The sequence below is a fragment of the Vulpes vulpes genome, chromosome X, assembly GCF_048418805.1.
Source record: "Vulpes vulpes isolate BD-2025 chromosome X, VulVul3, whole genome shotgun sequence".
Lineage (NCBI taxonomy): Eukaryota > Metazoa > Chordata > Mammalia > Carnivora > Canidae > Vulpes > Vulpes vulpes.
The window spans coordinates 56,662,939-56,678,967 of record NC_132796.1 but is presented as its reverse complement, the minus strand read 5'-3'; the positions used below and the strand labels follow the sequence as shown (position 1 = coordinate 56,678,967).

The 16,029-nt window shown below is 40.1% G+C and overlaps 1 protein-coding gene across 3 annotated transcripts in view; it reads left to right on the top strand.

Moving 5' to 3' along the window:
- Nucleotides 1–16,029, top strand: part of MAGT1 (magnesium transporter 1) — a 72,306-nt gene that overhangs the window by 35,079 nt on the left and 21,198 nt on the right. For all 3 annotated transcript variants that reach the window (XM_072743521.1, XM_025985018.2, XM_025985019.2), the window contains exons 4-6: nt 6,239–6,379; nt 7,170–7,310; nt 15,542–15,631. In XM_072743521.1, the coding sequence (XP_072599622.1) occupies nt 6,239–6,379; nt 7,170–7,310; nt 15,542–15,631 (372 nt within the window). The remainder of the gene's footprint in view (nt 1–6,238; nt 6,380–7,169; nt 7,311–15,541; nt 15,632–16,029) is intronic.

Below are 16,029 nucleotides of genomic sequence, written 5' to 3'. Positions count from 1 at the left end.
GCAACCCCTGTTTTAATATTTCACTTTATGGTATTGATGATTTCTCAAATCCTCCCTTTGTGATCCATAGTTGTTTTTTCTTTCTTTTCTCTTTTTTTTTAAAGGATTTTATTTATTTATTCATGAGAAACAGAGAGAATGGCAGAGACAGAGGCAGAGGGAGAAGCAGGCTCCATGCAGGGAGCCTGATGTGGGACTCAATCCTGTGACCGCGGGATCACGCCCTGAGCCAACGCCAGATGCTCACTCGTTGAGCCATCCAGACATCACATTGTTTTTTCTTTCTATTTCTCTGCTTCTTTATTTGCTATAATTTTGTTTCTATATCACAGATTCTGTCTTCTGCCTTTTATCCTAGCAGAGCCTCCATTTTTTACTCCATCTTAGTAAAAGCATTTTTAATTTTGGCCTGATTAGTTTTTACTTCTTTTACTTCTCCAGTAAAGGATTCCCTAGTGTCTTCTGTGCTTTTTTCAAGCCCAACTAGTATCTTTTTAATTGTTCTGAATTCTAGTTCCGACATCTTATATCCATATTGATTAAATTCCTGGGAGTGAGTACTGCCTCCTGTTCTTTCTTTTGAGGTGAGTTTCTCCATCTCATCTTTATGTCCAGAAAAGATTAGATGAAAGAGAGAGACAAGACAAAAAGAGCAGGGCAGCCCTGGTGACTCAGTGGTTTAGCGCCGCTTTCAGCCCATGGTGTCATCCTGGAGACCTGGGATCGAGTCCCATGTTGGTCTCCTTGCATGGGGCCTGCTTCTCCCTCTGCCTGTGTCTGCCTCTCTCTGTGTGTCTCTCATGAATAAATAGATAAAATCTTTTAAAAAAAGACAAAAAGAGCAAAAATAGTACCATAAAAATACAAACAAATCAAAAGTAAACAAAAACAAAATCAGAAAAATGAAACAAGAAGCAAAATTGAACAAAACAATGAACTAAATCCTGGCTGTATTTTGGTTTGTTTGTTAAACTAGATCCCAAAATAAGAAAAGAAGAAAAACTTACATATACATACACACACACAAAAATAAAATATAATGGAAGGAAACCAAAAAATAATAAATAAGTAAATATAAATATAAAAGTTAAAGATTTAAAAAAGAATTAAATAAGAAAATAGCTGAAAAAATAATATAATTGAAAGACCAAAGAATAATAATAAGAAGAACCCATGAAAGCTATTTGCTCCACAGCTGAAGTTTTTCACTTCTCTTTGGTAAATTTGGTGGTAGCTGGTTGCTCCTGGTGATCTTCTAGGGGAGGGACCTGTTGCTCTGATTCTTAGGTATCCCTGTTGGGTAGAATTGCCCCTTCCTTGCCAAGGGGCCAGGCTCAGTGTCAGCCCTTCCCAGATAGCACTCCGTAGCACTGTTTTGCCCCCTTAAGCTTTCAGCACCAATGGGGGGATGAAAATAGTAGCACCCCAATTTCTGAAAGTTCATTCTTCCCACTCCAGTGAGCCCTCACAGAAAAGCAGTCAATCACTCTTGTCTCCCTGGTTTCTACGTGAATTCCCTGTTCACCCAGTCTATGACCAGTTGTTTTTATCTCAGGCACCTGACCCTGTTTTGAGTCTTCAAACTTTATAGACATACTCCTGTGATCCGGACCTCTACTGTTTCCCCCCCTTCTCCCACCCCAGGTGAAAGAGGGGTGTCTTTGCCTTTCATTTGCCTTTTTCTGGGCCCTTGCCCAGAGAGTTTGCCTAATCATGCACTGGTTTGAATTTTATTCCAACACTGAGCAGAAAGCTGGCTCATAAGATCGCTGTTTGCAGCCAGCTTCCCTGCTCAGACACATGAGAATTCTACCACACTTAGGCATCTCCGTTCTTTTTGTGACCCTAGAGATGCTGAGGCCATGCTGTGCCACCTGGTTTCTGCCCTGCTTTGTCACTTGAACACCTTTAAGGCAGGGACATTCCCCACCAGAGCAGACTTCTGAAAGTTCTGATTCTGCCTTCCACTACTCATAACACTTTCTGGTAGCTGACTTAAGGAAGGTCCCTCCACTCTGCAGTTTATCTTCTGATATATTGCCCTGAATTTACGTTTCTGCACCTCCTACCTTACAAAAATTGATTGCTTTTCTATTTGTAGAATTACAGCAATTCTTTTCTTAGAGCTCTGGTTGATTTTGCAGGTGTTAAGAATGATCTGATAACTACTTTGCTGAATTCCAGGGACCAGAGAAAATTAGAGTCCCCTACTCCTCTGCCATCTTAACTCCCCCTGGCTATGAGAAGTTTTAAATAAGACTTGTCATATATGAGATCTAGAGTAATTAGTGAAATAAAAGCTAAACTTGAGGTAGCTTTGCAATGTCATGGTCAATGCTAACCTCTTAGAATATAGAAAATTGGTAGTATCCAAGTAGGTTTTGTATTTTTTTTATTGTATTAAACTATGTATAATACAAATGTTATCATTTTAACCAGTTTTTAACTCTACAATTTATCAAATAACTTTTTAAAAAAGATTTTATTTATTTGAGAGAGAGAGAGAGAGAGAGAGGGTGCACAAGCAGGGGGACCAACAGGTAGAGGGAGACGGCTAACAGGCTCCATGAGCAGGGAGCCCAGTGTGGGGCTCAATCCCAGGACCCTGGGACCATGACCCAAGCCGAAGGCAGACACCTGACTGACTGAGCCACTCAGGCGCCCTCAGGTAACTTTTTAAATCGCATTGTGAATCCCACCATTATGCCACATTGTGCTTCTTAGTGTAACTAGGTCTGTCTGCCCTCTTGTTTCCTGACTTGGTGGAAAATCTTCTTGTGCATAGCTTAACCCTTTTCCTGTGTTCTGGATTCCATACCCATTGGCTCCATCAATCATGACTTCTTGCACCTGTATTTTTAAAATTAAGGGGTTTTTTTTTTAGAGCAGCTTAAGGTTCATAGAAGAATTTAGGGGCAGATATGATTTCCCTCATGCCCCCTGCCCCCACACATAGTGTCTCCCATTATCAACATTCACCACCAAAGTAGTACATTTGTTACAGTTGGTGAACCTGCATAGACACATCATAATAACTCAAAGTACATGGTTTACATCAGTATTCACTCTTGTTGTATATTCTTTGGTTTAGACAAATATATGATACACGTCCATCAGCATGGTATTATAAAGAGTATATTCGCTGCCCTAAAAATCCTCCATACCCTGCCAATTCATCTCTCTCCCCAACCCTTTGTAACCACTGATGTTTTTACCATTTCCATGTTTTACCTTTTCTAGAATGTCATATGTTAGAATCATACAGTATATAGACTTTTCAGGTTGATTTCCTTCACTTAAAAATAGTATTTAAAGGATTACCATGTCTTTTCATGACTTGATAGCTCATTTTTTTGTTTTGCTGAATCATACTCTATCATCTGGATGTATCAGAGTTTCTTTTTTTTTAATTTTTTTTATTTATTTATGATAGTCACAGAGAGAGAGAGAGAGAGAGAGAGAGAGAGAGAGAGGCAGAGACATAGGCAGAGGGAGAAACAGGCTCCATGCACCGGGAGCCGGACATGGGATTCGATCCCGGGTCTCCAGGATCGCGCCCTGGGCCAAAGGCAGGCGCTAAACCGCTGCGCCACCCAGGGATCCCCCAGAGTTTCTTTATACATTTCATGTATTGAAAGGCATCCTGATTGCCTCCAAATTTTAGCAATTATGAATAAAGCTCCTCATAAACATCCATGTGTTGTTTTTGTGCAGACATAAGTTTCTAACTCCTTTGGGTAAATATCAAGGAGTATGATTGCTGGATCATATGGTAAGAGTATGTTTCATTTTGTAAGAAACTGCCAAACAGTATTCCAGAGTGCCTGTATCATTTCTCATTTCCAAAAGCAATGAATGACATTCTCAGTTGCTCCACGTACTCAGCAGTATGTGGTGTCAGTGTTCTGCGTTTTGACCATTTTAATAGTTGTATAATGGTATCTGATTACACATCATGTAGAGCATCTTTTTTTTAATAGGTAAAGAAGACTTTATTCTTTTCAAATTTTTATTTAAATTCTAGTTAGTTAACATACAGTGAAATATTAGTTTCAGGAGTAGAATTCTCTTGATTCATCACTTATGTGCAACACCTAATGTTTCTCATATAACAAATGCCCTCCTTATACTCATTACCTATCTAACCCGTCCCCCCACCTCCTTCCATCAACCATCAGTTTATTCTCTCTCCTTTCTTAATATTTATTTGTTTATTTATGAGGGAGAGAGAGAGAGAAAGAGAGAGCACAAACACAGAGGGAGAGGGAGAAGCATTTACAAATTTTTAAAAAAGAGTTAATTGCTATACATACCTTATCATGGATCTATCCCTCAAACAAGGCTTCATATAAAAAGCAAATTGTAAAATAATATAGTTAATATGAGACCATCTGTGTTAAAGCAGACAGAAGGTCGGGACACCTGGGTGGCTCAGCAGTTGAGCATCTGCCTTCGGCTCAGGGCATGATCCTGGAGTCCCAGATCAAGTCCCGCATTGGGCTCCCTGCAGGGAGCCTGCTTCTCCTTCTGCCTGTGTCTCTGCCTCTCTCCGTCTGTCTCTCATGAATAAATAAATAAAATCTTAAAAAAAAAAGACAGAAGGCAATATTGTGTTTTCTGTTGATGTACACACATTTAAATGAATAAATTAAAAAAGATCTAGAAATAATAATAGTGGCTGCTAGAATTGACTGCAGTTGGTCCTTATAACCCTGTAATTTTTAAAATTTCACAAGGGATATGGGTTCATATATTACCTAGATTTTTATACATTTTTTAAAAAAAATCTAAAAGTGGTATAGTTAAATATTGAAGATTTTGGCTTAGGGGCACCTGGCTGGCTCAGTTGGAAGAACATGTGACTTTTGATCTCAGGATCATGAGTTTGAGAGCCCCTACATTGGGTGTAGAGATTACATACATATATACATAAAAATTTTTAAAAAAGATTTCATCTTAAAATTTGGGCAGCAGTTTGGTGGAGTAAACACTGTCCACCATCTGATTCTTAGTTTTTCATATTCAAAAATTGAATTTTTAACAATGTAGCCATAATTCATCTAGTTCTGGAGATCTTGTGTACACTCACCAAACTAAAAATCCGTGGACATTGGTAACTAAAGGACTCATTTATTAATTAATTAATTTGCCATATTATACTGCCAAGGAGACCTAAATAATCATATCCATTAATCACCATACCCTACTTCCTTATGGGAAAGTCTAAACAATTACTGTTAGAAGGTTCTATTATGAGTATAAAATCAAAGCAAGGGAGTTGGATTGTTTTATTGTTTGATGTCTTTAAATTATAATTGTCTTATACAAGCTAATCTCCTTTACAGGGTTACCTATTGAAGGGACTTGAATATTTGCATCTGTTGGTCAGCATCTTTTCCCAGAGTTAGGCTTTCTATTTTCTGCAAGTGTTACAGTTATGTCAGGAAAGATATAATGCAGATAAATTAGTTATGGTTTCTTTTCTTTAAGATTTTATTTATTTATTCATAAGAGACACAGAAAGAAAGAGAAAGGCAGAGACACAGGCAGAGGGAGAAGTAGGCTCCTAGCAAGGAGCCCGATGCTGGACTCAATCACAGAACTCCGGGATCATGCCCTGAACCAAAGCCAGATGCTCAACTGCTGAGCGACCCAGGCACCCCAGTTATGGTTTCTTTACCTTAGTAATTCCAGCGTTGTCTTCTTTAAGCATACTATGGTCTCATTGTAGAGAATTGAAAAATGTGATCCTTAACCAGTAAACACTTATTAATCTTTTAGAATTAACTGTTCCTGCATATGACTACCATTTTGTATTGATTTTCACTGCAATTTTAGAGAATTATGTTGTTTACTCAAAACAGAATGTACTCTATTTGGAGCTTACTTCAGCTACAAAAGGCAATTATAGTTCTTGCAAATGTATTCTTTTTGCATAATTTCTGAACAGATTACAATGTTTTTTATATGGGAGATTTTCCATTGTAAGGGAGTAAAGTGTAGGTTTCTTAGCTAGGAATAAATATTTGGTCAATAAAATGTACAAATTTAAGGTCAGAGGCAGCCTTGGGTTTGAATCTTAACTTTATCACTTAACCGCTTTCCTTAGGCAAATCACTTAACCTGCCTAACCCTGAGCTTCCTCACCTTTCTAAAATGCCTAAAATTCAGGTTAATATTTACTGTTGAGATTATTTTCTTGATAACTTATATTTTCATGACTTCTTTTTTTTTCCAGCTAAACATGAATTCAGCTCCAACTTTCATCAACTTCCCTGCCAAAGGGAAACCCAAGCGAGGTGATACATATGAGTTGCAGGTGCGTGGTTTTTCAGCTGAACAAATTGCTCGATGGATTGCTGACAGAACTGATGTCAACGTAAGTTTCCCTACTTTGTAGAAAGTTACTTTTCCATTATCCACTTCCATTCTTACTAGGAGGTCCTAATTGGTCTCGTCCCCATATCACTGAGGTGGTAATAGTTTGGCAGACCCTTCATAAATAGCATTTAACAGAATCATCCTGATTATAAAACATCTTCTATTACCTTATTGAATTTAATATGGAAACCACTCCTTTGACCTTATTAATAAGTCCATAGACTATCTAGGGGTACTTGGCAAATACTTATTAATCTAAAAGATTTTATGTTATAAACAAAATATTATATTTATCCCATCCCATTTTAGGATACATTATAGACTATTTTGATTAGGATGAAAAGAAAAAACTAAAATTTTCCCTGAAAGTATAACCATACTAATTTTTTGAAGTATTTATCTATTTATTTATTTTTAAAAGATTTCACTTGTTTATTCATGAGAGACACACAAGAGAGGCAGAGACACAGGCAGAGGGAGAAGCAGGCTCCTCGAGGGGAGCCTGATGTGGGACCCGATCCTGAGACTCCAGGACCACACCCTGAGCCGAAGACAGACGCTCAACCACTGAGCCATCCAGGCGCCCCTGAGGTTTTAATTTAAATTTTAGTTAACATACACTGTAATATTAGTTTCAGCTATAAAATATAATGATTTAACATTTCCCCAGTGCTCATCACAACAATAACCACACTAATTTTGATTACTTTCATTTCAAATTGGTTTGACCTATATAATTAATAAGTAAATTTTATACATAAAACATTTTTTTCTTTCCTTTCCATTAGATTAGAGTAATTAGACCTCCAAATTATGCTGGTCCTCTTATGTTGGGATTGCTTTTGGCTGTTATTGGTGGACTGGTGTATCTTCGAAGAAGCAGTATGGAATTTCTCTTTAATAAAACTGGATGGGCTTTTGCAGCTTTGGTGAGTGAATTTTTTTTCAATTTTTAAAAAGATTTTATTTATTTACTTGAGAAAGAGAGTATGTGCAGGCAGAGGGAGAGGGAAGGGACATACGGAGAGGGAGAAGCAGACTCCCCATGATCAGGGAGCCTGATGCAGGGCTTGATTCTAGGACCCCGGGATCATGACCTGAACTGAAGACAGATACTTAACCTGCTGAGCCACCTAGGTACCCGAGCATGTGAATTTTAATAACTTCTAAGATTTTATTTATTATTTAAGAGAGAGCAAGAGTGATAGAGCACAAGCAGGGGACTGGCAGAGGGAGAGGGAGAAGCAGGCTCCCTGCTGAGCACAGAGCCTGATGTGGGGCTCTATCCTGGGACCCTGGGATCATGACCTGAGCCGAAGGCAGACATTTAACCGGCTGAGCCATCTGGATGCCCCATGAGTGAATTTTATTTTATTTTATTTTTTTTTAATTTTTATTTATCTATGATAGTCACACAGAGAGAGAGAGACGCAGAGACACAGGCAGAGGGAGAAGCAGGCTCCATGCACCGGGAGCCCGATGTGGGATTCGATCCCGGGTCTCCAGGATCGCGCCCTGGGCCAAAGGCAGGCGCCAAACCGCTGCGCCACCCAGGGATCCCCCTCCATGAGTGAATTTTAGAACAAAAATTGTTTACATGTATATAATGTTGTATGTCAAATGTATATAAATTAACATTTTATAAGTTTAAAATAAATAAGATGTATTTTTTTTGATCTGAGTTCTTATTTTTTTTTAATTAATTTTTATTGGTGTTCAATTTACCAACATACAGAAAAACACCCAGTGCTCATCCCATCAAGTGTCCACCTCAGTGCCCGTCACCCATTCCCCTCCAACACCCGCCCTCCTCCCCTTCCACCACCCCTAGTTCGTTTCCCCGAGTTAGGAGTCTTTATGTTCTGTCTCCCTTCCTGATATTTCCCAACATTTCTTTTCCCTTCCTTTATATTCCCTTTCACTAATATTTATATTCCCCAAATGAATGAGAACATACACTGTTTGTCCTTCTCCGATTGACTTACTTCACTCAGCATAATACCCTCCAGTTCCATCCACGTTGAAGCAAATGGTGGGTATTTGTCGTTTCTAATTGCTGAGTAATATTCCATTGTATACATAAACCACATCTTCTTTATCCATTCATCTTTCGATGGACACCGAGGCTCCTTCCACAGTTTGGCTCTTGTGGCCATTGCTGATAGAAACATCGGGGTGCAGGTGTCCCGACGTTTCATTGCATCTGAATCTTTGGGGTAAATCCCCAACAGTGCAATTGCTAGGTCGTAGGGCAGGTCTATTTTTAACTCTTTGAGGAACCTCCACACAGTTTTCCAGAGTGGCTGCACCAGTTCACATTCCCACCAACAGTGTAAGAGGGTTCCCTTTTCTCTGCATCCTCTCCAACATTTGTTGTTTCCTGCCTTGTTAATTTTCCCCATTCTCACTGGCGTGAGGTGGTATCTCATTGTGGTTTTGATTTGTATTTCCCTGATGGCAAGTGATGCAGAGCATTTTCTCATGTGCATGTTGGCCGTGTCCATGTCTTCCTCTGTGAGATTTCTCTTCATGTCTTTTGCCCATTTCATGATTGGATTGTTTGTTTCTTTGCTGTTGAGTTTAATAAGTTCTTTATAGATTTTGGAAACTAGCCCTTTATCTGATATGTCATTTGCAAATATCTTCTGCCATTCTGTAGGTTGTCTTTTAGTTTTGTTGACTGTATCCTTTGCTGTGCAAAAGCTTCTTATCTTGATGAAGTCCCAATAGTTCATTTTTGCTTTTGTTTCTTTTGCCTTTGTGGATGTATCTTGCAAGAAGATACTGTGGCCGAGTTCAAAAAGGGTGTTGCCTGTGTTCTCTTCTATGATTTTGATGGACTCTTGTCTCACATTTAGATCTCTCATCCATTTTGAGTTTATCTTTGTGTATGGTGAAAGAGAGTGGTCCAGTTTCATTCTTCTGCATGTGGATGTCCAATTTTCCCAGCACCATTTATTGAAGAGACTGTCTTTCTTCCAATGGATAGTCTTTCCTCCTTTATCGAATATTAGATGACCATACATTTCCGGGTCCACTTCTGGGTTCTCTATTCTGTTCCATTGATCTATGTGTCTGTTTTTGTGCCAGTACCACACTGTCGTGATGGCCACAGCTTTGTAGTACAACCTGAAATCTGGCATTGTGATGCCCCCAGCTATGGTTTTCTTTTTTAAAATTCCCCTGGCTATTCGGGGTCTTTTCTGATTCCACACAAATCTTAAAATAATTTGTTCTAACTCTCTGAAGAAAGTCCATGGTACTTTGATAGGGATTGCATTAAACGTGTAAATTGCCCTGGGTAACATTGACATTTTTACGATATTAATTCTGCCAATCCATGAGCATGGAATATTTTTCCATCTCTTTGTGTCTTCCTCAATTTCTTTCAGAAGTGTTCTATAGTTTTTAGGGTATAGATCTTTTACCTCTTTGGTTAGGTTTAGTCCTAGGTATCTTATGCTTTTGGGTGCAATTGTAAATGGGATTGACTCCTTAATTTCTCTTTCTTCAGTCTCATTGTTAGTGTATAGAAATGCCATTGATTTTTGGGCATTGATTTTGTATCCTGCCACCTTACCAAATTGCTGTATGAGTTCTAGCAATCTTGGGGTGGAGGCTTTTGGTTTTTCTATGTAGAGTATCATGTCATCGGCGAAGAGGGAAAGTTTGACTTCTTCTTTGCCAATTTGAATGCCTTTAATGTCTTTTTGTTGTCTGATTGCTGAGGCGAGGTCTTCCAGTACTATGTTGAACAGCAGTGGTGAGAGTGGACATCCCTGTCTTGTTCCTGATCTTAGGGGAAAGGCTCCCAGTGCTTCCCCATTGAGAATGATATTTGCTGTGGGCTTTTCGTAAATGGCTTTTAAGATGTCGAGGAAAGTTCCCTCTATCCCAACACTCTGAAGGGTTTTGATCAGGAATGGATGCTGTATTTTGTCAAATGCTTTCTCTGCATCTTATGAGAGGATCATATGGTTCTTGGTTTTTCTCTTGCTGATATGATGAATCACATTGATGGTTTTACGAGTGTTGAACCAGCCTTGTGTCCCGGAGATAAATCCTACTTGGTCCTGGTGAATAATTTTCTTAATGTGTTGTTGGATCCTATTGGCTAGTATCTTGTTGAGAATTTTTGCATCCATGTTCATCAGGGATATTGGTCTGTAATTCTCCTTTTTGGTGGGATCGTTGTCTGGTTTCGGAATTAAGGTGATGCTGGCCTCATAGAACGAATTTGGAAGTACTCCATCTCTTTCTATCTTTCCAAACAGCTTTAGTAGAATAGGTATGATTTCTTCTTTAAACGTTTGATAGAATTCCCCTGGGAAGCCATCTGGCCCTTGACTCTTGTGTCTTGGGAGGTTTTTGATGACTGCTTCAATTTCCTTCCTGGTTATTGGCCTGTTCAGGTTTTCTATTTCTTCCTGCTCCAGTTTTGGTAGTTTGTGGCTTTCCAGGAATGCGTCCATTTCTTCTAGATTGCCTAATTTATTGGCGTAGAGCTGTTCATAATATGTTTTTAAAATCGTTTGTATTTCCTTGGTGTTGGTAGTGATCTCTCCTTTCTCATTCATGATTTTATTAATTTGAGTCTTCTCTCTCTTCTTTTTAATAAGGTTGGCTAATGGTTTATCTATCTTATTAATTCTTTCAAAGAACCAACTCCTGGTTCTGTTGATCTGTTCCACAGTTCTTTTGGTCTCGATATCATTTAGTTCTGTTCGAATTTTAATTAACTGTCTTCTTCTGCTGGGGGTGGGGTCTATTTGTTGCTTTTTCTCTAGTTCCTTTATGTGTAAGGTGAGCTTTTGAATTTGAGATCTTTCCAGTTTTTGAATGGATGCTTGTATTGCGATGTATTTCCCCCTCAGGACTGCTTTTGCTGCATCCCAAAGATTTTGAACGGTTGTATCTTCATTCTCATTAGTTTCTATGAATCTTTTTAATTCTTCCTTAATTTCCTGGTTGACCTTTTCATCTTTTAGCAGGATGGTCCTTAACCTCCACGTGTTTGTGGTCCTTCCAAACTTCTTGTTGTGATTAAGTTCTAATTTCAAGGCATTATGGTCTGAGAATATACAGGGGACTATCCCGATCTTTTGGTATCGGTTCAGACCCGATTTGTGACCCAGTATGTGGTCTATTCTGGAGAAAGTTCCATGTGCACTTGAGAAGAATGTGTATTCAGTTGAGTTTGGATGTAAAGTTCTGTAGATATCTGTGAAATCCATCTGGTCCAGTGTATCATTTAAAGCTCTCGTTTCTTTGGATATGTTGTGCTTAGAAGACCTATCTAGTATAGAGAGAGCTAGATTGATGTCACCAAGTATAAGTGTATTATTATCAAAGTATTTCTTCAGTTTGGTTATTAATTGGTTTAAATATTTGGCAGCTCCCACATTCGGGGCATATATATTGAGGATTGTTAAGTCGTCTTGTTGGATAGATCCTTTGAGTATGAGATAGTGTCCCTCTTCATCTCTCACTATAGTCTTCGGGGTAAATTTTAATTTATCTGATATAAGGATGGCAACCCCTGCTTTCTTTTGAGGACCATTTGAATGGTAAATGGTTCTCCAACCTTTTATTTTCAGGTTGTAGGTGTCCTTCTGTCTAAAATGAGTCTCTTGTAGACAGCAAATAGGTGGGTCCTGCTTTTTTATCCAGTCTGAAACCCTGCCCCTTTTGATGGGGTCATTAAGCCCGTTCACGTTCAGAGTTACTATTGACAGATATGAGTTTAGTGTCACCATGATATTTATTCAGTCCTTGTTTTTGTGGATTGTTCCACTGAACTTCTTCTTAAAGGGGAATTTTAAGAGTCCCCCTTAAAATTTCTTGCAGAGCTGGTTTGGAGGTTACATATTCTTTCAGTTGCTGCCTGTCTTGGAAGCTCTTTATCTCTCCTTCCATTTTGAATGAGAGTTTTGCTGGATAAAGTATTCTTGTTTGCATGTTCTTTTCATTTAGGACCCTGAATATATCCTGCCAGCCCTTTCTGGCCTGCCAGGTCTCTGTGGAGAGGTCTGCTGTTACCCTAATATTCCTCCCCATAAAAGTCAGGGACTTTTTTTCTCTTGCTGCTTTAAGGATCTTCTCCTTATCTTTGGAATTTGCAAGCTTCACTATTAAATGTCGAGGTGTTGAACGGTTTTTGTTGATTTTAGGGGGGGATCTCTCTATTTCCTGGATCTGAATGCCTGTTTCCCTTCCCAGATTAGGAAAGTTTTCAGCTAGGATTTGTTCAAATACATATTCTGGCCCTCTGTCCCTTTCGGCACCCTCGGGAACCCCAATTAAACGTAGGTTTTTCTTCCTCAGGCTGTCATTTATTTCCCTTAATCTATCCTCATGGTCTTTTAATTGCCTGTCTCTTTTTTCCTCAGTTTCCCTCTTTGCCATCAACTTGTCTTCTATGTCACTCACTCGTTCTTCCCCCTCGTTAACCCTCGTCGTTAGGACTTCTAGCTTGGATTGCATCTCATTTAATTGATTTTTAATTTCTGCCTGATTGGATCTAAATTCTGCAGTCATGAAGTCTCTTGAGTCCTTTATGGTTTTTTCTAGAGCCCACAGTAGCTGTATAATAGTGCTTCTGAATTGGCTTTCTGACATTGAATTGTAATCCATATTTTGTAACTCTGTGGGAGAGAGGGCTGTTTCTGATTCTTTTTTTGAGGTGAGGTTTTCCTTCTAGTCATTTTGCTCAGTGCAGAGTGGCCAAAAACAAGTTGTATTGGGAAAAGGAGAAAAAGAGAGAGAAGGAAAGAAAAGAGAAAAATAGAAAAGGGAAAGAAGAAAAAAAAAAAGGAAAAAGAGAAGAAAAAGAGCAAGTAAAAGAAAGAAAGGAGAACAAAAAGGGGGGGGTGGGGGAAGCAATCAGAAATCAAGAAGAAAGAAAGAAAAAAAAGCACAAAACAAAACAAAACAAAAAAACAAAAACCAAAAAACCAAAAAACCACGGGGGAGAATCTTCCGATTCTGTATACTTTAAGTCCCTTGACTTCCCCTGGAACTGGTCCGTCTCGCTGGTCTTCTGGGGGAGGGGCCTGCTGTGCTGATTCTCAGGTGTGAGCACTTGGGGGAGCTGCTCTGCCCCTGCCTGGTGCAGGGCTCAGTGGTGGTTGTTCGTCTCGTCAGGCCCTGGGAGGAAGCCCCAGTGGCGGAGGCAGCTCTGGGACCCTGGAGTCAGCTCCCGCAGTAACTCCGGGGCTCTCCGTCTGCAGGGCCTGGGGCTCCGGGGCGGGGCCGCTGATCTGCTCAGTTCCAGGCAGGAGCGTCCTTGCTGTCCTCGGCCCTCCCGGCCTCTGCCTGTCCCGGGGGAGGCCGGATCCTGGGCTGTGTCCCAGCGCCCTGTGCTCCGGAGCCTGCGCTGTTGGATTCGCGCTCCCGCCCCGCAGCCCCCTTCGCGGAGCCGCCGCCGAAATGTTCCCGGAGCCGCGCCGCCCCCTCCGCGCGGAGCTTCTTCCTCTGCCCGAGTCGCCGCCGCTGAGCTGCTCCCAGAGCCCCGCAGCCCCCTCTGCGGAGCCGCAGCCCAAGCCCCTCTGAGCTACTCCGGGTCCCGCCGAGCGCTGCAGCCCTTAGGGAGCTCGGCGCATCTCCCCGGGGTGCAGTTCCTCTGTTACTGTCCCAGGGAGCCCGAGGGCATCCCCGCCTTTCTGGGGATCCTGCTCCAATTCCCTGGGAGGCCTTTCCGCAGGGAAGGTTGGTGCAGTTCCTGCTTCTCCGGGACGGGGCTCTCCTGTCCTGGGGACACTCGCCCCGGCCTCAGACCGGCTCCTCACGGGGCCCCTCCCCCTTGGAGGCCTTTTGTTTCTTTATTTCTTTTTCCCCGTCTTCCTACCTTGATGGAAGCGCGAACTCTTCTCTCTGTAGCGTTCCAGCTGGTCTCTCTTTAAATCTCAGGCCAAATTCGTAGATTTTCAGGGTGATTGGAAGGTTTTCTAGGTAATTTGTTGAGGACAGGTGACTTGGAGACCCTACTCTTCCACCCTCTTGCCCCTTCCTCTAAGATATATTTTAAATAACAGCATCCCTATATTTGATTTTTTTCAATAAAATTTACACATTTCTCAGGAATACTGCCTTGTGTAAAGCAAGACAAAAGTGTTTCAAATACTGATACAGTAAACTATTTAGGAGATAATAAATTATTTAAAGAACTATGATAATTTAAATAATTCTGTATTTAGATAAGTAGTAAAAAAAAAACAATGATTTTTAAATACTTTGAATGTAATATATCTAGAAAGATAACAAGCTCAGAAAATAAACCACCAAGGGCCTGGGTGGCTCAGAGGTTTGGCGCCTGCCTTCGGCCCAGGGTGTGATCCTGGAGTCCTGGGATGGGGTCCCGCGTCATGCTCCCTGCATAGAGCCTGCTTCTCACTCTGCCTATGTCTCTGCCTCTCTCTTGCTCTGTGTCTCATGAATGAATGAATGAATGAATAAATAATTTGCATACAATATTGTACTGTTAGGTAACATTTTGTTTTATTTCTTACCTGTAAGAAGGGATTTTATATGTTTTTATTTCTTTTTTTTAAGATTTTATTTATTTATTCATGAGAGGCACACACGAGAGAGAGAGAGAGAGAGAAAGAGAGAGATAGAGAGAAAGGCAGAGACACAGGCAGAGGGAGAAGCAGGCTCCATGCAGGGAGCCTGATGTGGGACTTGATCTTGGGTCTCCAGAATCACACCCCGGCTGAAGGCGACGCTAAACCGCTGAGCCACTGGGGCTGCCCTATGTTTTTATTTCATGCCTTAAAATCAGTTTGTTTCCTCCATTATTTTATTAGGATGGCCAGAGTTTGGAGGAACTTGTTGTACTCCATTTTGGTTCAACCTAAATGATAGAATGTCACCCCTAAGAAAATAGGCAGTTCTTTTGAGAATAATCTTCTTAATGGCTTTTCAGTTTTTAATTTTTAAACATCTGTCAGTTTATTTGTAATTTTAAAATAGGGTTTTCCTTTCAGAGTAAATACTACTGATTGTTGTGAAATATAAACCTTAATAAAAAATTATTCATCTGAAAAAAATTTTGTTCATGTATTACTTGAACAGACGTACTTTTCATAAACTTGTTAGTCTAATCAGTATAAGAGTGGCTGAACCATGTCATATAAGTATTTCCTTATTTTTTGTGTCCTAGTGCTTTGTGCTTGCTATGACATCTGGTCAAATGTGGAACCATATAAGAGGACCACCATATGCTCATAAAAATCCCCACACAGGATATGTGGTAAGGAAAGTCTAGAATTTCTTTCTATTATATTCCAAAGTTAACCTTAATAATTATTATTTTGTGACACCATTGCCAAGATATAAAGGAACTAGGTTTAGTTTTGACTTTTCAATCTCTCTTGGATAATGAGCTTCACTTACTGAAATGTGCTCTTAAAAGTGGAAGGTTCCTTACCTAAAGACTCACATTTGGTGAGTCCTTTTGACTAAGCTGGCTAAGAATGAAAGTCTGCCTTGAACTAAATAGAATAATTGCTCAAGTACTTGAGCATCTACTGTTCCTAGGCACTGGGCTAAGTATTATTATGGTGATAAACAAGAAAAATCTTTGTCTTCATGGACTTTACATTATTATACTTGTACACTGAAATACTAGGTTTCTCATTATATTCTGTT